The 21449-nt window shown below is 52.5% G+C and overlaps 1 protein-coding gene across 11 annotated transcripts in view; it reads left to right on the top strand.

Moving 5' to 3' along the window:
- Positions 1-21449, top strand: part of ACACB (acetyl-CoA carboxylase beta) — a 63000-nt gene that overhangs the window by 2382 nt on the left and 39169 nt on the right. For 3 of the 11 annotated variants that reach the window (XM_090062818.1, XM_090062817.1, XM_090062819.1), the window contains exons 3-9: positions 4180-4835; positions 15546-15678; positions 17172-17310; positions 17962-18071; positions 18788-18869; positions 20099-20197; positions 21128-21237. In XM_090062818.1, coding sequence (XP_089918944.1) covers positions 4189-4835; positions 15546-15678; positions 17172-17310; positions 17962-18071; positions 18788-18869; positions 20099-20197; positions 21128-21237 — 1320 coding nt within the window. In that variant the 5' untranslated portion in view covers positions 4180-4188. The other 8 variants (XM_090062822.1, XM_090062823.1, XM_090062821.1 and 5 more) reach the window with 8 other exon arrangements.

The raw sequence follows: 21449 nt of genomic DNA, 5'->3' as shown, positions 1-21449 counted from the left end.
ACTAAATGGCTTTTTAAAAATCAGCTCTGAATAGATAGAAGCTGGCTATGTTTTCAGTTGTAGGACCGCAGTGTTGACTGGGTCATGCGTCTCAGTTGTATGCAGTCCCCCGTTTTATGATGTTTGTGATCTGTACGTTGGATTTGTCTCCCCTCCCTTGATCCTGTAAATACTCAGGCGTGTGTTTGATTTCTCCATGGTGAGTTTCAGGGCGCTAGTTCTGCGGGAACTTCTTTCTGCCTCTGCAGTTTGTGGGGAGAACATCCTTTTCCCCTTTCAACAGGGGGCTTGTATAGTGCTCCCAGACATCCATCAAACTGGGGCTAGTTTGGAGACATCTAGATTACCAGCACCTCGACGGACAAGACCCGGCCATGTTCCCTCTCTTTTACAATGGGCCCTATCCAAGCTGCTGATGCCAGCTGTGCAGGGAGATCCAATAGATAGCATGGTCTTGAGGGCTTTACAGGCTGTACTGAAGACTCGAGTGTCAACCTGGAGAGCAAGATGCAGCCAGCGCGGATCCTGCAAAACTGGATCACGGGCTCCCAGTAAGATGCCCCTCACAGCCTCCGAGCGGCTGCACCAGCTTTGGTTTCCCCAGAGTTGTAAGGATTCGGCGTTCTGGGCAGCACGTTGCCTTCTCGGGGTAACTGAGGCCCGCATGAGAGCGGCAAGGCCGGCATCCGGCAGGGAAGCCGCTGGTGGTAAAAGTCGAGCTGGGTGCTTGTGAAAGAGCGACCGACCAGCCAGCAGGGATCTAAAATCCCACCTGAGTTGTAAGGTCTGAGATATGATGGCAGATGTTCCTCAGGACCCCTGCACTTGGGGACTGCTGGGACTAGCGAGGGCAGCAACGCTTGATGCAGATGCAGCAGGAGTCCTTTGGCCGTTCTGGCGATGCCATCCTCCCCTTTCTGCAAGCTCTGGCAGAGAAGCTAAGCACGTGCACTGGTGCTTGGGGGATCAGGGCCTGCAATCTCGCTGCCTCCCTTGCTACTTATTTCCGCCCTGTTCCAGACAGCATAGCAGAGCGGAGGGCGGCCCACCCCGCAGATGCCCGGGGACACGGTGTTCCTTCCCAGTCAGCTGATCCCTCGCAAGGGACCGTGTCAGGGCACATGGTTGCACAGAGTACTTCTGCAGGATCTGTCTGTCTTCTAAAAATAAACCCCCAGGCTTGCCGCCGTCATTTGTTGGACAAACGGCAGGAGACTGATAGCACCTCGCTGCTGTTTTCTGTCTTGTAGTTGAGGGGCCAGGGAAGGAAATCAAACCCCAACAGCAGTGTCTGGAACGGTACAAAGTAAAAGGCAACGGGGTAAAGAAAGACCGAGTCCTGCTCTGTTTCTTTCCTCTTCTTTGTGGAGCAGGGCAGCCCGGACTGGAAGGGCCTCATCCTCCCTGCCTCTTCTGAAGGGAGCTCTCCTATGGAGACGGGAAGTTCCCAGGCCCTGCGTGTCTCCACTGGTGTCCCAAACAGAGGGTCTGGCACCAGGAAGCAGATCACTCTTGTAGGGTCAGTGGGAGAGCAGTGAGAAGCCTGACTTCAGCAAAAAGACCTGTTCAGGAGCACCCTAGAATTGGGGTGCTCTTTGCCAGGCATTTGTGAGCCTGGGAGGGAGGGTCACTGTATGGAGGATGAGCCAGGAGGAGCTGAAGGACCCTTGAAGGCCTGGAAAAGGGAGTGAGGAAGGTGGCAAGGGTAAAAAGATGGTGAGGGGTATCCCTGGACCTTCTTGGGTTGTTCAGAGCCACACTTCTGTAGCGAAGGGGGCATCCAATTTAGCTTTGACTCCAGACTGACTCCTTTGCCTGCAGTACTTCTAGCAGCTGGAAGCTTTGTGCTGCCTGAACGGCTGATGCGACGCTCCAGCCCCCGGCATGTGCAGGGGTCTGCGTCTGCTGCAGATGGGTCAGGCCCTGGTTGCTCACAATGTCTCGCTCTCTTTTTTTATAGCACTTGTGTACTGCTACCTGATGAAATGTTCCCATAGGAAACAATAATGCTGCAGGAGCTGGACGCTCACCAAGAGCAGAGTGACCCAGCCAAGGATTTGACAGAAGAGATAGGAAGTGTTTGAAGAGCTGCTGTGTATTTAAAGGATTGCCGTCCCCTCGGCTGGTTGTTTGCTACCTGTTCACACAACTGCATTTCTCCCAACTGCCTGCCATAGTGCAAGGAGCCTGGGGTTTCCTTCTCCCTTTCATTTTCTCCCCCTGCTTCCCTGACACTGCTTATGAAGAAGGTGGGCCATCCACCAAACGAGCCAATCTATGTCGACACATAGGTGGATTCAAGCCGCAGGCATGCAGAGAGACACCCTGGTGTTTCTGGTGCTCTGGAGGGATGTCTAGATGCTATTCCAATCTTGGTACAGCTTTTCTTGTGCAACACAGACTTCTTGCACAGCTAGACGTGCATGGGGCAGGCTGTCGGAGGTGGGGAGAAGGCTGCTGAGCAGCTGGGGGAGCGCTCTGGTCAGCAGCGCCACTGAAAGAATTAGAAGCCTGTACTAGAGTCATCCCCCGGGACCTCCAGGGTGATCCCCCCACCCCATGTGGCTGCTGCTGCCCAGGAGACCCTGGGCTCTGCTCCAGCGCAGCGGGGTCCTGCTTGCCTGCTCTGTGCTCGCACAGGGGTGGCGGGGATAGCTCTCCTATACTTTGTGCTGCTGGCTCAGGCGGATGAACCTGGGGCTCAAGTCAGTTTTAGGGTAAGGGTTTCTTCTTGGGCTGCTGGAGGGCTGGCAGATAGCCCTCAATGTATTCCCTGCTGCAGGTGCATGTGCATATTAAAGCTGGAGCGCTGAAGTTAGCACATGTTTTCGAGGTCTAGCTTTTTATGGTGTATACGGTGCTTTGCACAGGTGGCTGGTCTCAGTTCATTGCACAGTTGACCCACTGATTGTGTAAAGCTGTAATGTGTAGAGGGGGCACGAGGGATCAGGGACCAAAACCATTGTGGAGGATGCAGCATTCAACCAGGTCTCTAAAAAGAGATTTGCAGTGTTTTACTATGGGAGAGGTTTAACCTTTGGGAAAGCAAACAGTGTGTGGCTGATGAACCTACTGGTAGACAGCAGTCAACACCAAAACCTTGGACCAGTCCCATATCAGATACCAAGATGCCAGCTGGAAATCTACCAGGAAATCTTCTGATACTGAAGTAGTGGTACTGGTTTGGCATTTGCTAAGTCCTTCTAGTGCTTACTGCTCTCAAAGGCAGTGAGAGAGCTGATTTTCTGGGGTCTTCTTTTTTTTTCCTGTCCAGGGGGATAGCACTCTTTGTAAATGCAGCCCCGGGAAATGTTTGCTGGTGGTCTTTTGTAGCAGCCTACCATTGGGAAGTGAAGCAAGACCAGAGCACCATGCTACCTGTATGGGAACCTGTGGGGGGAAGACAGACACAGAAATAAAAGTTGATCTACCCAGTGTCCGTAAGAGGGAGAGAAATCTCTTCAGTCTCTATAAACTTAGCTTGACTTTGGATGTCCAAGTGAAAGTGCACCTGATGTTCTCAAACTTGCATGAAATTGCAGTCATGTCATGTTCCTGTGCAAATAGCCCCACTGTTGACTTGTGTTAGGCATACCATTGAGAAGTGCGGCGTGTAACACCAGCCAGCTCTTCCCAGGGTTCGGCTTTCAGGGAGTAAAAATAGCTCGTGCTGTAACAGCATCTCCAGTTTAGCTACAGTACGGTGCAGTGCTGAATACCGGACCAGGCAAAACAAGGTTTGTTGCACAAAATATAAAGCAGGTCACTGCTGTCTGACTTGAGCAGTGTGTGTTAGAACTGTAGTTGAAGGACATCTCCTAAGGGATGGTCTACTTTTGCTTTGTGTGTGAGTGAGAGAGGAGAGACCTGCTGCTGATTGCTGCGCTCCGTTACTCTGAAACACCCGCTGCTGACAGGTGATGGAGAATCGTGTTCACAAGTCAGAGATCTGTGCCTTGGGGAAAGGGAAGTGGAGGCCTGTCCTTCCTGCTCTGATCACGCTCCCAGCTGTCACACCAGACCCGATCACAGAAGTCCCGCAGTATTGTCTGCTCCAGCGGTGGCATGTAGGACGAAGTCTGATTTCTCTCTGGTAGAGCAATGTGCTTGTCTGTGACACATTAGCACACCGAGGTAGGCTTAAATGCAGTTGTCATCACTCATCTCTTCTTCTTCCAGGGTTTCTGAATGGTGCTGCTGTCCCTGCTGTCCTTGCTGATTTTGATATGGTGCATTTGGACCAAAGTGGCAGATTCTCGCCCGCCGAAGCAGATCAGGTCAGAGATGGAGCAATCAAGTCCAGAACCACAACCAGTCTCTGAAAACAAGGAGCAGCTGTCGAAAGCATCAACGCGTGAACCGCAGGAGAGCTCAGTGACCCAGCCACCATCTGCTGGGACCATGCTGGGTTTGGAGGAGATGGTCATGGAAGCCAGTAAACAACCCGCGGAAAGGCCTTTGCAGGACAAGCCTCCCAGTGTCCCTTCACCCTCGGGTTCACCAGGCCCAGCAGTTCCAGCCAACAGTGGTACGCGACCTTTATCCCGCGGGTCTCTTCCTTCCCTAAATAAAGAGCTAAAGCCAGCGAGGTCCTGCTCCAGGGATGAGCAGGAGCAGCTGATGGAGCCAAGACAGGCCCAGCTCAAAAGACAAGGCATGGCCAAGTTCGTGCTGGGATCTTTCGAGGATAACTCCTCCGACGACGAGGTCGTCTCTGGCTCCTTCAAGGTCACGAGCAGAAGAGGCAGCATGGTGAGCGGGGCCAGCTCCTCCTCTTTTGAGTCTTTCTCAGTCACTTCCCTCCTGGAGTCAGGATCTATCTCCACTGTCATGAGGTAAAGAACAGCTGGGTCAGAGCCGTCCATGCGGGGTGGCGAGGGACAGGGGGATTATGCACCGTGCAGGACACTACCCTTTAGCCAAAACAATCCCACACCCAGCTCATCTCACTGCCAACTTTTTTTCTTTTTTTTTGTCTTTTCCGATTGATAACTTTTTTTAGATGGCATTCGTTTCTTTTCAATCTCTTGGCCTTTTTACAACGATCCACTCGCCAGTGTTTCAGCAAGGCCTTGCTACTGGGCTTCCATAAGGATGTCCACAGGCACCTGGCAACCTCTCCCAGCTTCTCAGCAAAGGTTTAAAAGCAGAGCCTGTGCTGCATCGCGCTCTCAGGTTGCTAAAACAGACATGGGAAACTGGGACCCTACTCAGTGAAGGTGCACTTGTTGGTCATTCCCAGTCAGTGTTGCATCACAAGTGAGAATGAATGGTGCTGTGATGGGCCTAAGAGGCCCTTTTTGCCTGTTACAGTACTGCAGAATGCGACGAGTATCTTTATTGGTATATTAAACCTACTGCAATTCAGTCTGACAGCTGGTGGACTGTCTGCTGCGGCGACCAGTTTCCCCTCCTCGCTTCAAGACGGATGGGGATGGATTGGAAAGAATCCAGCCAAGAGCAACAAAAATGATTTGAGGCCTGGCTACAAGGCTGATAAGTAGGGGTCTACCCAACTCGAGGACACAGGTGGCCCATTTCTCAGGGGGATGCCAGGGCCGGCCACCACTTTCACAGGCTTATCATGGCGGGACCCCTCCACACCTCTGGTTGGCCAAGGGGCCCCTGCAGTCCTGCTCCTCTGCACAAATTGGCAGTTGGCCTGAAACTGCAGCTTAATTACCCTGATTAAGCCATTAACCCATGCGTTATTAAGCATGGATTAATGGCTTCCAGGGCTTAATCAGCGTAATTATGCTGCGGTTTCGGGCCATCCCCAAGCTAACCATTCAAGACTGCAGGACTTCCCACCCCTTTCTCTGCTTGATTTCTTACTATTTTGGTGTGTCTCTCTTTACGAGGAAAAGCTGAAAGAACTAAGGTTATAAGAGAAGATCGAGGGGAGGGGGTTTGATAACAGTTTTCACATACCTGAAGAGTGACTATAGAGAGGATGGAGGTGGGCCTTTCTCCTTGGCTGCAGGGGACAGGACTAGAAGTCTCCAGCTGCAGCAGGGCAAATTGAGGTTGGAGATGAGCAGGAACTGTGTGACTCTGAGCAGGGTCGAGCATTGGACCTGGCTGCTTAGAGGGGATGTGAAATCTCCAGCTCTGGAAATTTTTCAAGAGCAGGTTGGACAGACACATGGCTGGGATGGTTTAGTCAGGGGTGATCCTGCCTCGAGCAGGGTGACTTTCTGAGATCCCTTCCAACCCTGCCTCCTATTTCTTGCAATTTGGGGCCGCACTGGATCAGGTAGCAGCGAGTCCCACATTCTCCAGAGCAGCCTGGCATTGTTTCTCCCTGCTCTGAGCTCCTAGAGGGCTGAAAATACACCCCCGATTTCAGTAACAAACAGAAAAGTCACAGCTGGATTAAAATGCAAAAAATACTGCAAGATGCATTTCAATCCCTTGACTGTGACGAGGCAGGCAGGGGACAAGTCGCCATCGGGAACGTGGTTGACACTGCCCTGACAACTCCCCAATTTCCTGATCACATTTTTCTATTTGTAACCGTATCTCTTCTCTTTCCTGCTTCTGGGTGAAAGACTCAGGTCAACCAAGCAGGTGCCACTGGTTTACTGTGCAGACAAAAAGGTGAAGTGACTGTACGAAGTTCTGTCCAGCACACCAAGGAAATACTCTGGGAAAATAGCGGGTGATACAAGCTCATGCTCAGTGCAAAGGGATGTTGTTGTGTGCTTTTGCCTGCCGGGTGCCTTCCAGCTGTGACGGGCATGCTTTGGTTTAGCTGCGAAATAATGGCGGGAATTACGGGCATGTTCTTTGGGCAGCTTCTACCCAAAAAATAAATGTTAAATTCTGATGAAGCCTACAGATAGGGCCACTGCTTTTACAAATGAACCCAGTTAATCAGTGAGACGTTAGGTTGCTGACAGCACTCCAGACACCTGGGACGTCGGGGTGGACGGGCACCGTTTGAAACCACATGGCACCACCCTTAAAATGATAGAGGGGCCTTGCCTGGGATCTGGTCTGATTGCAAATCAAAAGAGCCTCTGTAGAAGGTCTCTTTTTGGGCTGGGGGAGTTTAGGGTAGGGGCGTGATGAATGTGGGTGAGATGTCAGAGGTGGTGTGGGGACAGAGGATAGGGTGGGGTCTATGCCAGTGCTGTCACTGAAGACGGAGCGTGCTGGGCCGCTGACCTTGGGGCGTGTTGAAGGAGACGGTGCAGCATGTGCTTTTCCAGAATGCCGACACCGGGCACCCTGGAGTTGAGCCAGCTGCTGTCCTTCAAAGGCTGGGCCAGGCAGCAGGGTCTGCCGTGGTACACTGGCTCTGTGCCATGGTGCTGAAGGTGACCTGTGCAAAGGTGGGCTATACACTCTGATACAGGCTCCCACAGAGTCCTTGGGTTGGCATTTTGAGCAAGGGCTCCGGGTTTGGCCCAGCCCTATCCATCACATGCCTTCTGCCCTGTGTGTGGGTCGTTGCTGATACGTGCGTGCTCCTTGCCATGGTATCAGCACATTAAGCGTCTCCCCTTAGCCAAGTTGATGTGAGAAGGCATGCCAGCATATCCTGCCAAACCCTTTACCCGCTTCTGTCCCATGCCGGGCAGGACACGGGAAGAACTCGCTCAGGATTTCATAGCTCGGCTGAAATGTCCTGGTCTGGCGGGGGGTCAGCATTTGTGCATGCAGTTGTACAATTAACAAGGACTTTTCACACACACAATTTATCTACCCCTGGCTGGGGGGGCAGGTCTTAGGCTGCAGGCAGTTCAGAGGCCAAGGTCATGGGTGCCTCTGCTTATGCAGCATCCTGCACAAGGGAAACCCATGCATTGGTGGAAAGTGTCCAAAGCCACTTGAACACCATTGGCGGTGGGTTTGTGCATCCCGGCAGTGTGCAACCTGGTGCAGTGAGGGGAGAGCTGTATTCGCCCCCCTCCCCACTTCCTTATGTGCATTATGCAGTCCCTGCTGCTCCCCCCTCTGTTAAGGGGGAACCTGCTTTGGGTGGTTGTAGCTTTAAGAGCATGCGGCCCAAGGTCATTTCCGTAAAGTTTCTGGCATGTGCCACGCAGTGATGCTGTCGAGTTTGCTGTTGTCACTGTGGCTGCCTGGGGAAGGGGAAGGGGAAGAAACAGAGGCGGGGAAGACAGAGGGACAGGAATGGAGGAGGAAGAGGAGGCGGTGGCCCGGCTGAACTCTGCGGGGAACCCCCGCTCCCATGCAGACTGGAGGGATGAGATGGGTGCAGCCTCGACTGGTTGCAGGGTCTGATAAGGTCAGTGCAGGAGACGAGGGAAACCTTCTGGCTGGGGTGGTCTGGGATGTCGCTTTCTGAACAGCTGGAACTTTTGCTCACCGTGCCCCAAAAGTAGATGCCTGCTGCCGGCTCCTGGGCTGGGGGTGCTAGGTGTGCAGGCGTTTCCTGGTCCCTCTCTCCGGGTGGGGTTCTGGCTTTGGTTAAGGGAGCAGTTCCTGGGGCCTGGCAGTGGCAGTGGGTCACTTCGCTCTGTAAACACTGCTGCCCACACACTGCATGCGCTCCAGATGCAAGGGTTAACAAACACTTGGTACGCGGAGCAGTGCACAGGGACATGGAGACAGCCGCTTTCCCGAGGCATGCCGCTTCCCCGCTCCATTAGGTTTTCAGAGCCTGGCAGCGAGTCGTCGCTGCAGGTTCACTCTGTGTTCTGCAAAGTGAAGTGTGTGGCATTTCCTATCTTCTTTTCCTCCTGCCTCTGTAAACTGTTTCCCACTGAAACGTCATTTCTTTTAAATATGCAAACCCACAATCCTGGAGTTACCCTGCAGTTATAGCTTTAAAAAACCCTTTTCCACCCCAGCTTTTCTGCTGCTCATTCTGTACATCCCCTTTATTGGAGTTCACTGAGCTGGGAAGTTGGAAAACAAACCTGGTGGTTTCTCTTCTGTGGGTTGTACAGTTAAAAGTGTTTTGCACTGATTTGGCACCTGCTGGCTACGGTTTCAGCTGACATGTCTCGCTGAACTCAAAGAGATGGTGGGTTTTGTGAAAATGGGAGGGAGAGATGCCCAGGCGTGTTTGCTGTAGAGACCTGTTGAAAGTCACCCCTTGTAGCTCAACTCACAACTTGATTTCTGATCGCTAGTTGAGGAACATCTCATCTTGATAGTCACGATTGTCCCAGACCTTCCCTGCCCATGAAGTTTGTGAAGATGTGGTCTGAGCAGAAATGATGAAATGCGGGGCTTGATACGCACTGGGACTAAATCCGAGAGTCTGGAACGTGCTTATGAGTGAAGTTAAGAGACATGAGGTTGGGCCCGGGGCTGCCATAATAAAGTAACTGTTGGTCTGACGTGACCAATAGGGCACGGCTGTGGTGCGTAATTTCCTGATCCAAGCTGCCTCTGTTTTTCATTGTGATACAGGCATTGTCTGATGGTTGTGTGCTGAGTTTTGCTAAGCGCCCACCCCTGTGTGGCAAAATTGGAGCCCAATGCATGTTTAAAGCTTTGAGCAGATGCAGACTTGAGCACCAAGTAGGTCTGTACTCCTGGGAAAAAGGCAGCAGGCCACAAGGCTAAGAAGCGACATGGGCTGGAAGCCGGAGCGCGGGTCCGGCAGCTGCTCCGACACTGCTGCTGGTGTGCTGTCTGGCCTGGGGTCAGTCGGGTAGCATCTTAGTGCCTTGGTCTCTCTTAACCTGGGGATAAAAAAGGCCTGCTAAATAGCAGGGCATATTATCTGCATGCTGTGTGTTTTCCTATGTGGAGTCAAAGGCCACACAAGTCCTGTATATGATAACGAGTGGGTGTGTTGCTAGGTGGGTTTCTGTTGTAATGAGTTCCTCTGCCTTCAGGTCTTCCCCTGTATCATGGAGCTTAATGCCTTCTCTCCTTTCCCTTGGCTCTCTCCTCCCAGTTACGAAAGGCTTTTGCTTGTTCCTCCTCAGTTATGCTTTACAACAGGTGGTCCTCAAATGTTTTGGGGTCTGGCGCCCCTCTATAACTTGTCACGCTGCTTTGTTCTCATTGCCTCTGTGGAGCAGAGTTTAAATAAGGTAGTACTTTGTGTCCCTATGGCCATACCATAATCTCCCCCTAAGAGAAAGTCCTTTCCCTTTTCCTCCTGCTTTCTCATTTGTTCCTCTCACATCCTCTTGAAAGTCTCCATCTACCCTGGTCTGCAGACCCTCGTTGGAGAAGCACTGCCCTGGAAGGTGGATGCGGGCTGGAGATGATGCTCCCTAGGGTCTTGTATCTCTGACATCTTCAGCCTCCCTTGCGGTGCCTCTCCAGGTCCCTGAGAACAACGTGGACAGATGTTGTCTGCCAGCTGTGCTTGGTGGGGTGGCCGGCATGTGGTGCATTAGCCTTGGACAGAGCAGCTGGAGGAGGATAGTGTGTGTCAGTAAGCCAGCTGGGTGGTGGGCGAGGGTATTAGGTGGACAGAGACAGGACACCTGTATTGGAGATCTTTTTTTGTGTTGTAATGTGCCCTGCTCTATTCCAGATAGGTTCTGGATGGCAACAGGACAGGGAGCCGTAAACTGAATTGAAACCGGCGGAGGCTGCGGTTACTGACCTTTGCTGGCAAGGGCGGTGGTTTGAGTCCGAGCTAATACAGCAGGGGCACCTATAACATCATGTGCCGTGTTCCAGTGTTTGGGACCAGATCCATATTGGTACACCATGCAAGCTTTGGAGGATGAGCCAGAATATCTGTTTGCTTTGGTCAGCTCTGTATTTGACATTGTCTGTCCCTGAATACCTTTTCTAACAGGAAAACTGTTGAGGAATTTTCCATGATGGTTTCATATACCATCCAAAGTTGCATGATACTTTTGAACAGTCCAGGAGTATTATTTATGCTTCAATATTGTTGGCTGTATCCTAGCAGCTGGCCTGTTACCAGCACTGTTAAAAATAAGAGACCCATGTTAGGAACTGGCTATAAAACCTCATTAAACACTGCTGATCAGATTAACCTTAAACCTTGCGTTTTCTTTGGTTGAAGGTTCAATATATTTCATTGGTGATGCTGATACCAAAGGATTGATGTGGTTCTGATTTCCTTAGGATTGTGGGAGTAACTTCTCTATCTTTTTCAAGGACACGTGGAAATGCCAAGATTGCTCGGGACGGGCAGGGGGAGAATGCTACATCAATGCAACTCGAGCACAGAAAAAACCCTACACAGATGCATCTGACACAACGTGCATGATATGAGATTTGGTCCCAACCACGTTGCGGGTGTCACGATACAGTTGTGTTGTAGCTGAGCGTCACATGGCCGTGTCTGGGATCATCAAGGCTCACTGACATTTGTAAGGGTCTGTCTGGGTAATATAATAGACATGCTAAGCTGAGAAAACTAGTTCCCCCATGGGAGGTAGGTAATGATTCAATGGATCACTTGTTGAGGGACTTGGATGGCTTGCTGTTGCTGAGGCTGTTCCCAAGGTCCCTAACAAAAGGGGGTGGGAGGCTGTATAAGAAGAGGTGACTTTCAACAGCCGTTTGGAGGAAGACAGAGAAGGTTTGGGAAAGAGAAGGAAGGAAACCAGTAGCACAGAGTAATGGGGGGCAGTCTCCCTGTACATGGCTTCTCCTCCAGAGCATGGGGGCAGGAGGAGAGGAGGATATCTGGGAGGACTCCGAGTTAAGCTCAGAGGATGCTTGGAGCATATCCAGATGTCCAGCAGAGCAGGGCTCCTTTCTCCACTGCAACATCTAGGCAACACAGCAGTATAAATACTAATCATTTCGCTCCTCCGTGCGGGGCAGCGCAGAGCCACAAGAAAGCATGTGAACCAAGCAGCAAACCAACCTGTAGCACCCACTGCGGAGAGCACCACCGTTAGGGAGGGTCCACTAAGTACAGCTGCCAGGCTGTGCTAGGGAGGTGTTTTGCAGAGTGTTTTGCCAACGCAGGGGCGGCTCAGTGCCAGTTCCTTGCACTGCCGGTCTGTGTACTTCGCTCCAGCTGTCTAAGTCAGCCCCATTCCCGACGACTGGGGGAGCTCCTCCCGGTGATGAGTGGCAGCCTACTCCTGTTACAGGGCAGAGAGTGAATCACAAACCAGCCCGCTCGGGTGTGTTGCAGGAAGGGTTGCGGTCACTGCTAACTTTAGACACCTTTCCAGCTTGTGAAACAAGTGTGACCCGTGGTGTCACTTGTAAGCTGGACCCGATGTAAGGCTGGAAGGGACCTTGGAAGATCAATCTGTGAATCTCTGAAACTTTCGTCCCTGATCTAGGCTCAGCTGGTCTTTCTTTTTAACTGGCACCTTTGTTGTGCTTGGGAAAGGGCCATGATCAGGCTTCTGCTGGGAAAGAATCTCATCCCAGATGCTGTGCATATCCTGCATGGTCAGAGCCTTGTCTGGGGGTGGTGGGAGAGTGGGGATTTCTTCTCTAGCTGCAGGGGCCTTGAGGGCAGCTGCATCCCTGCCCAGAGGCAGGGGAGGAGGGGGTTGAGTTGGCTGGGGTATAGACCTGGGGATTGACTAGCTATGACCCTGGTCCTCATTCCCTTAAAGCCCTTCTGCTCATATAGGGGAGAAGGTGAGGCCCCATGAGGTGTCCTGTGCCCTCTACATGGGGCTTTCTCTCCCCAGTACTGTAAAGCCACATCGGTCATACTGCCTTCTGGGGCAGCCTCTGTACGGACCTGGCCAGACAGATAAAATACAGGATCTGTCTTGGGGCCACGGAAACCTGATGTAGAGCTGCCTGTGTTGAGGACAGGGGAGGAAGGTGGGTACATAGAGGCATCTGGGGTCCTGAGGATGCTTGAAGCATAACGTTTGAAAAATGGAGGTTAATATCAACCCAAGCTTGACAGCAGACACCCTTCCTGCCAAGCAGCGGCTCCCTCCACACGAAGTTCATTTACTGTGCAGCAGGCCTTGGCTCCGACACTGGGTAGTGGTGGAGATTTCGGGTGTTGAACGGACGCCCTCACGTCTGGCGTCCCATGTGGGGCTGCGTAGCACAGCATTTCATCTCCATGGGGCACTGGTCCATTCCCAGCATCGTCCAGTCTGCAACTGGTGATGAGGAGGGACAGGGGCCTGCCTTTTGTTATGTCCCTGTCAGGAGCTGGCCATGCTTGTACCCACACGCTTATCCTTCTCTGTGCGTCGTGCCGGAAAACGCTGGTGACTTTAGACACCCATGCCCCTGAGGTCCGACATGAAGACTTAGGCATGCTGTCAGCCATACTTTACGCTGTCTATCTTTCAGTAATTGGACAGAGAACATTTTCCTAGGAGCAAAGCTGGCTAATATCATTGCTTTTAAAAGTAGTGGTGCAAAGCTGAGTTCCTGGTCATTAATGATCCCCGTGCGCTTTTCACCAGGAGAGGGAATTCAGCCGAAAAGCATTATAGTCTGTTAACCTGGACTTGCTGACCTCAGTGTTTCGAGAGGAGACAGTCTTCTCCTGCACTCTCTGTCACGGAGTCACAGAGGTGCTCCGTGATTGTGAGGGTGATTGGCAGAGCTGCCAATCACCCAGGCAGCTCAGGTGCCTGGTTGCCAGGACAACCAGGTGGTCACATGACCAGAAGGGGGCAGGGCCAGGCCTTTATAACCAGCTCAGGCCAGAGCCTGAGACACAGTTCCCTTCTGGCTGCTGCAGGAGCAGGAGCAGGAGCAGGAGCAGGAGCAGGAGCAGGAGCAGGAGCAGGAGCAGGAGCAGGAGCAGGAGCAGGAGCAGGAGCAGGAGCAGGAGCAGGAGCAGGAGCAGGAGCTCTGCGGCTGAGCTGAGCGGCTGGGGTTAGTGGCTGCTACTTCATCGCGCTAACCGGCTGCAATGATGCAGGGAACAGGATCGCCCTAACTGGAGGTAGGATTGAGAGCCCTGGTGGGGCTTGGAGTTATTAGGCGTGTGGAGCCTTTGCCTATGTTATAGCCAGATGGCTTGAGTGTTAAGTTATAGTTTATATCCGGAGGACCGGGGAGGCTGTAGGGGAGCGAGGAGGCCTCAAGGGGAGCTTCCCCACAGCTTGGGGGTTCCCAGTGCCCAGTTGGGCATAGTGCCAGGGGCACTATTATCGGGGCGATAGGGCACCATATTGCGCCAGCGAGGCGCGGGGTGCGGGGTTACAGACCCCGGCCCATAAGGGCGGTGTTTAGCCCCGGAGCGGGGCAACGACAGAGCGCAAGGCGCAGAGTCAGCCTCGAGAGGGCAAGGCCCCTGGAGCGGGGCAGAGACAGAGCGCAAGAGACGCAGAGTCAGCCCCGAGAGGGCGAGGCCCAAGGCGGGGCAGAGACAGTGCGCGAGGCTCGTGGAGTCAGCCCAGAGGGGGCAAGGCCCCAGTGGGGCAAGGCCTAGCTAGCGGCCCAAGGGCATTGAGCCTAGGGGCGATAGAGCTAAGGCCAGGCGATAAGAGTAGCCTAGCTAGCCACCCGAGGGCGCCGAGACTAGGGCGGCGAGAGCGCCGGCCCAAGGGCGCCGAGGCTAGGGCGGCGATAGAGCTAAGGCTAGCGCGCCAGGCAAGATAGCGCCGGTCCAAGGGCGCCGAGAGCAGGACGGCGATAGCGCCGGTCCAAGGGCGCCGAGAGCAGGACGGCGATAGCGCCGGTCCAAGGGCGCCGAGAGCAGGACGGCGATAGCGCCGGCCCAAGGGCGCCGAGAGCAGGACGGCCCAAGGGCGCCGAGACTAGGGCGGCGAGAGCGTGCCGGCCCAGGGCGCCGAGGCTAGGGCGGCGAGAGTGCTCCAAACGGAAGGCAGAGCCGGCGGTGAGCCAGGCGCTGGCTAGAACCCGGCCCAAGGGGGCGCCGGTAGTGAGCGGCGCTGGCGAGCCGACCCAGGAGGTGCCAGCCGGTAGCTGGCTGCTAGCAGGACAGGCCCAAGGCGTGGGAACGGGCCAGAGATTGGGGCCCCGACCCAAGGAGGCGCCAGGTGGGCGAAGAGCCCGGTGCCCAAGAGCAAGGGCACCCGAGGGGCGAGGGACCATACAAGCGTCCCCCAGAACAGCTGCGAGGCTTGGGGCGTGCTAAGGGGAAGGCTTGGAGGCACGCATTGCCCTTAAGGCAGGAAGCTTATCTAAAACCCCGTCTGGAATAGGGACGAACAACTAGACCGTCCATTAGGGAAACTGGCAGCCTCCACATTATATCTTTTACCATCAAAGTCGTGGCGGGCGAGATTCTGAGGGTGCTATGTCACCCTAACGTGACGGTAGGCGGCGCTAGGGAGCTCACGGCCGCCCCTAGCGTCCGCTCCCTCACACTCTCCAAGCAGCATTGCAGGGTGCTGTTCTCTCTCCTGGCAGTGTCAACCTCTCAGCAGTAGGAATAAGCAATCCTTTATAGCCCCACCATCCCTCATGGCCATCATATTGCTTACTGGACTCAAGTTTGCTCTGAGAGACTTGGCTGGGAGGCGCAACAAGAAGTATAACTGTTTGTATTATAAAGCTTATCAGCCTTTTGCTTTCTTGGAAAATACGTCCCTCCCCCAAATCCCAGATCTGGATCATTGTGGGTCTGCCCTTCTGAACTGTTTGCTTAGCCTGGGGTTAGTCTTGAACTGACTGATTTCAGCTTTCATGGTTATTTTATACTGATTCAGGCCCAGCATGTCAGGACTGCACTTGATCAAGAAAGGCCGGGAGCAGAAGAAGCTGGATCTCCACCGGGACTTCACCGTCGCCTCGCCTGCTGAGTTTGTGACGCGCTTTGGAGGGAACCATGTCATTGAAAAGGTATCTGCCTTGTAGAGCAGCCCAGCATGTGCTTGGGGCAGGAGCTGGCTCCCTGCTCTGTTTGCAGTGGGACTGCTTTCGTATGTCGTAGGCACCTTGAACGGAGGTCATTTGACATACGTTGCTCTCTTGTTAAGTCAAGGCTTTGCCAAGGGCTTTGAACAGCTCTGTGAGCTCAAAACCTTGGGAGAACCTCGGCAGGATTTCTCTTGCTCCTTTCACCAGTACATGTGTGTAAAACCCCTTTTTCTGTCTTCCTCTCTCCGGCCTTCATGCCTCTGCTGATGGTATAAGGCTCTCTGCTTCTTTCTTTGGACAGCCCTGACTTCTTGTGGTGCACCCACCATCTCTCAGGCTCCTTCCTGGCTTTCCACTTGTTGAAGCCAGTCTATATTAAGCTCTCAATGCCTGAAGGAGCTTCTTCAGAGTTCAGGGGTTATTTTAGTTTTTCCTAATCCCAGAGCGTCATAGAGAAGTCGGGCTGAAAGGGACCTCCATAGGTCATCTAGTCCAGCTCCCTGCATGAGGCAGGATCGTTCCTATCCAAACCATCCCATACAAATCCATTATTTAACCTCTTAGCAAAGATACTATCAGCACTGGTACAGCACAAGATACAGTGCCCTAACCTGCCCCAGGTAAAGCAGGGAGACCACCACCTTCTGTCCTGGCAATACATCCTGTGGTGCTGGAAGCAACTACATGGATCATAAGCCAAAACATTTTCTCCACCATCCTAAGAGGAGAGCTCTGGGGCCAGGATCTTGCTGCTGGTTTTCAAAGTGCCAAGTCACAGAGCTCTGAGAAACCTTGCATTAGCAAGTGGTCCCTTGCAGATGTGGTCTAGCTTGAGGAGGAGAGGCAGACCCACATAGTGCATTTTGTTCTCAGGGTCCCTTTATGTTTCAGGGCATTTGTGAGCAGAGTAACAGATATTGAACCAGATCCTGAACTCCAGCCTACCTTGGATAAATTGGGAGTAGCTTCTTTGACTACAAAGGAAGTAACTAACAGCAGTGTGAGACTCTTTCCTTTCTGTTTTCTCCCTCTCGTACAGAAAGGGCAACTGGCCTCATGCTGTCTTCAGAGGCTGGAGAACTTCCCCCCCCAGATGGGGGTTTATGTGGTGGGGGTGCATAGTTGGATGCAAAGTTCAGTTCTTGAAATAGCTGTATTGGCCTGTATATCATACATGTCCTTGTACTCTGATATCCCCTTGTACTCTGATACAAGCACAGCACCTCCATGTGTGTGCCATAAGCAACTTGTGTCTTATTTCCCCTACAGCTGGTCATCTTGGTATCTTGCCTGGTGATAACCAATACGTTGTGGAAACCCATGACTTTTTTGCAATGCACGTGTATGAACATTAAGCTAGATTCCAAAGACAGCATGTTCCCTGGCCTGGGCTTTCAGCAGCGGTGAGGAGTTACAAGTTTGAGCCTGCTCTGATGCAAGTGCTTACACCTCAGTCTCCCGTGTCTTTCCTCCAGGTCCTGATTGCAAACAATGGCATTGCTGCTGTCAAGTGCATGCGCTCCATCCGCCGGTGGGCCTACGAAATGTTTCGGAATGAGCGAGCAATTAGGTTTGTTGTCATGGTTACACCTGAAGACCTTAAGGCAAATGCAGGTGAGTGTGAGATTCATCAGACTTTCCCAGCTGTTCACACTGGTTTTTTTCCTTTTTGATGATCACAAATACCTCCTGGGAGGGATAGGCACTGCCCTTCTCCCCTCTTCCTGCCTTGCTTTCCTGGGAAGTTGTTACTTGACATATTTTCTTATATACAACATGCCTTGCTTTTGAAAGGCAGAATGAAGAAAGAAAGACCTGTCCTTGTACTAAGTAACTCAGCAGCAGCAGCAGCAACTAGTGGGTCCAGACCTGCTCATTGCTCTGCTCCCTGTTCAGCTTCTCCTCTTGCTTTCCCACATTACTACATTTCCTGACTTATAATGAGCCCCCTAATTTCCAGCAGCTGGGTTTTGGAAAAAAGGGTGTTGTATGTGAGAGAATGCAGTATTCTCCTCGAGAGCCTGCAGTCATGAACTGAGTGATGACCGTACAGACTCACTAGACTCACTGCCTCTTTCAGCCCGCCTTGGGTTGCGGGCTGGTGGTTATTTTTCAGCCTGCAGGGTGGGGTGCAGACCTGTTGTAATTGCAGTACCCTGCGTGAGCAGCATAGCAAGAGCCGAGGGGCCAGCAGAGAGTCTTGCTGCACAGGAGTCCGCTGCTCTTCTTGCTGCCACCAGGACACCCCATCCCTTGCTTTTCCAGAGTACATCAAAATGGCCGATCACTACGTGCCTGTCCCCGGGGGAGCCAACAACAACAACTATGCCAATGTAGAGCTCATTGTGGACATCGCCAAACGAATTCCAGTGCAGGTGAAAACCATTAGGAACGTGAAGATTGGGAACCACTCTTGAAGGCCTAAAATGTCTCCTTCTAGGAGGCAGGTGGTTCTGGGGGAAGAGAGCAGGGGTTCACCAGGCTGAGCAGTTCCATGGGAACTGATGGAAACGTGCCTGTCAGCTCCACTGGGCAATAAGAGTGCTAGAGAAGTGAGGATTTCCCCCTTCATTGTCCCAGAGCCCTGGGAACAGGAGTCTCACATGGTTGGTCTGTGTCAGCCTGGTGCCAGGGTGCTGGACACTGCCAGTTACTGATAAACAGTCCACCCTTGCTTTTTTTCTGATGACCTTCGTAGTCACACGCTAACCCTTTGTCTTGGGCTCTGCTGCCATCATGAGCTGCTGTGCAGAGGAGCAGCACAAAGATAGATGGTCCATTTTGAAATGATGACTCAATCCTTCAAGGAACTGAAAATAAGGAGACATGGAAATAGTCATCTCCCTGCTGGGACAGGGTGGTCTCTGGGACAACTGCTTCACAGGTCTTTAAGATCCCTGCAGCCAGTAGCAAGGGAGGCACTTGGACAGGGATAAGAGGTGTCTAGAAGCAGGCATGAGCTGCAGAGTTGGTGATTCTGAATGCAATGGTGCTTTGAGCTGGTCTTTCTTGGAGAGCAGTGCAGGATACTGGGACTCAAAGTCATGACTTTACAGCTGACCTCTCCTACTCCCTCTTTCTTCCATCCCAGGCGGTGTGGGCTGGCTGGGGACATGCTTCAGAGAATCCTAAGCTTCCAGAGCTGCTGCAGAAAAATGGGGTGGCTTTCCTCGGTGAGGCTCTCTACATCTTCACAGTTTGGCCTTCTGCATAAGGAAGCAAATGGAAGTCCACTGTAACGTACATCCAGTGAATGGTTTTGTCTGTAGTTGCAGGGTACATAGATATACAGGGATAAATTGGGGGTACATTACTTACACCTGCATGGATATCTCCCCAGACTGCACTAGCTCTTCATGTGTGGTATCTGTCAATAAGCTGTCTGATACAAGATGTGTTTTATGTTCCAGCTGGTTTTGTCGCAGCGGCATTTTTGGCGGCATCTGTCCCTGACTGTCTCTCTGAGACACTGTCTTCCTCTTGCATAGGAAAGAAGGATAACTTTGGAGACTGAAACACTTTTATTTTCCTTTTTATTTTGGGAACGAGCAAGGTAGAGAAGTAAAAATAGGAAGAAAGGGCAAGTCCCAGTTCTAGTCTTATCTGTTTGAGTAAACACAGATTCAGGTAGAAAGAACCTGTGAGAGTAAGCAGAGAAATTTCACTTAAGCAAAGGCTAATCCCTGTCTGAGGGACGGAGGCTGGTTAGCCTGTGAAACAGCAGCGGGTGGGATAGTTATTCAGGCAAGGACTTACACTGCTTTCAACAAGGCTTCTTATCAGGAACCAGCTAATCAAACCATCTACTGCCAGCACACCAGCTGCTGACTTGTTAACTATGTAGGCCCTAAAACATAAGGCGCATCTATTGCCCAACATGCCATGTACAAATACAGATATGATGTAAACGACCACAGCTTGTCTTTAGCAGTTGATCCAGATGAAACATGAAGATAGTGAGTCTAGCCTGGGGAAACACGAATGCATGTGTAAGGAGCATACCTCAGAATTAGTCACTGCATATCGGCAACCCGAAACACTTGTATCCTTGGTTTCTAGATGCCACTACTTTTTACACGTCTTAGTGCATGGCGTGTAGCATTGGTGGTTACACCAGCCTTAAAGCATAGAGGCTCTCAAGCCAGCTTTATGGAAACTTCCTATGTGGCTTCCACTCTTTTTGGGTTTCCCATGTAAAAATGGTGCCTTTGCATTTATGAGCATTGGCCTGGAAGGGACCTGGCAGGTAAACCAGTCCATACCCCAGCCTTGCAGACGCCTGTTTCATGCGCTTCCAAGGAGCCCCTCCCTTAGAAAGGGGATCAGTGGTGCTACATGGCTTCCAGAGGTAATGGGATGTCCTCCCTGACTAACCCCCCTCTTATTTCCTGCTGCTGCTCAGGTCCTCCCAGTGATGCCATGTGGGCCTTGGGAGATAAAGTGGCTTCCACCATCATAGCACAGACAGTTCAGATCCCCACATTACCGTGGAGTGGAAGTGGTAAGCACACCTTCGGCCTGAGCGGTGCTTTGCTTGGACGTGGCACAGGCCAGATTTGTCTGTCTTGCTTTGTGCATCAGAGTGACCGGAGAAGGGAGGAGCAGGGATCTTAGCAGCTGGAGCGGTCGGGTCTTTTATGGCAGTGCTGTTCCTAATTTGCCTGTGTACTGCAAAGAACTTGCCTGCTGTTATGAGCTGGCTTGCCCGACACCCCACTGTTTTTGCCCTCCCTCCTTTCCAACTCTCCTTGTCTTCATGCTTCTCTTCTGCTGGCCCTTTTCACTGTCACTTTACCCTCCAGTCACTTCTTATCCTTTTATTTTCCCTCCATCCCACCCTGCGCTGCTCTCTTCTCAGCACTGTCACCTCTATGGCTTCCTTGTTCCCTTCTGTTCCTATCTGCCTTGCTTTGCCCCTTGGCCATCCACAGGTCAATGCTGTTATGCACTGTCCCAGCACAAGCAGGTTGTGGGGGATGGAGCGAATGCCCAAGTGTTAGCATCCAAACGGGGCTGATGCTTTTAACAGGTCAACATTTCTAAGGCTTGGGGTAAGGATTTGGGGTTTGTACCAGCATGAGATGCCCTGTTCCATCTCGGCAGAGCCCGGCTTGTGCGTGCCTGTCTCTGTGTGCACTGGAGAGTGGGGATAGGACCCATGTGGAGCAGTCTCAGTGTGCTTGCCCTGACTCAGGGCAGCTCCCCCACGTAAGGGGGGTGCCTGGAAAATACAAGGGAACCCCACCTCTGTATGATGCATGCAGATAGCAGCAGGCTTGGCCTGATTTTCAGTAGGCTGCTGTTGTGGGCATACGGCTCTGGGGAAGCAAAGGGGCTTCAGTGCACCAACGCAGCTGTTGGCAGCAGTGAGGGTGCGGGGTCGTCCTGTTCCTGCCGATCTGGGTGCAGTCCCTCTGCTCTGCACGTGCAGGTCTGGTGGCAGAGTGGAGCAAGGAGGATCACGAGCAGCAGAGGACCATCAGTGTCCCCCTGGAGATTTATGCACAGGGCTGCGTGAAGGATGTGGACGATGGCCTGGAGGTAAAGAAGGGCCCTGGCCCAGCCCCAGGCAGTGTGCATATGGTTTCTCTCCTGTCTGGGCTCGTTAAGGGACCTGGTGACTGGCGTGCGTTGCAAGTAAGGCATGATAGCGTTCTTTCCAGAGGACAGGGTCCCTGCCACCAGCTCCGTCCAGTGCTGCCATTCAGAGGGGGCCACTGAATGAAACCTCATCTGCGGTGCTCTCTGGGGGT

Source organism: Crocodylus siamensis, chromosome 9, assembly GCF_052110815.1.
Source record: "Crocodylus siamensis isolate JL-2025a chromosome 9, ASM5211081v1, whole genome shotgun sequence".
In the NCBI taxonomy this organism is placed as follows: domain Eukaryota; kingdom Metazoa; phylum Chordata; order Crocodylia; family Crocodylidae; genus Crocodylus; species Crocodylus siamensis.
This window is presented reverse-complemented; position numbering and strand designations above follow the sequence as displayed.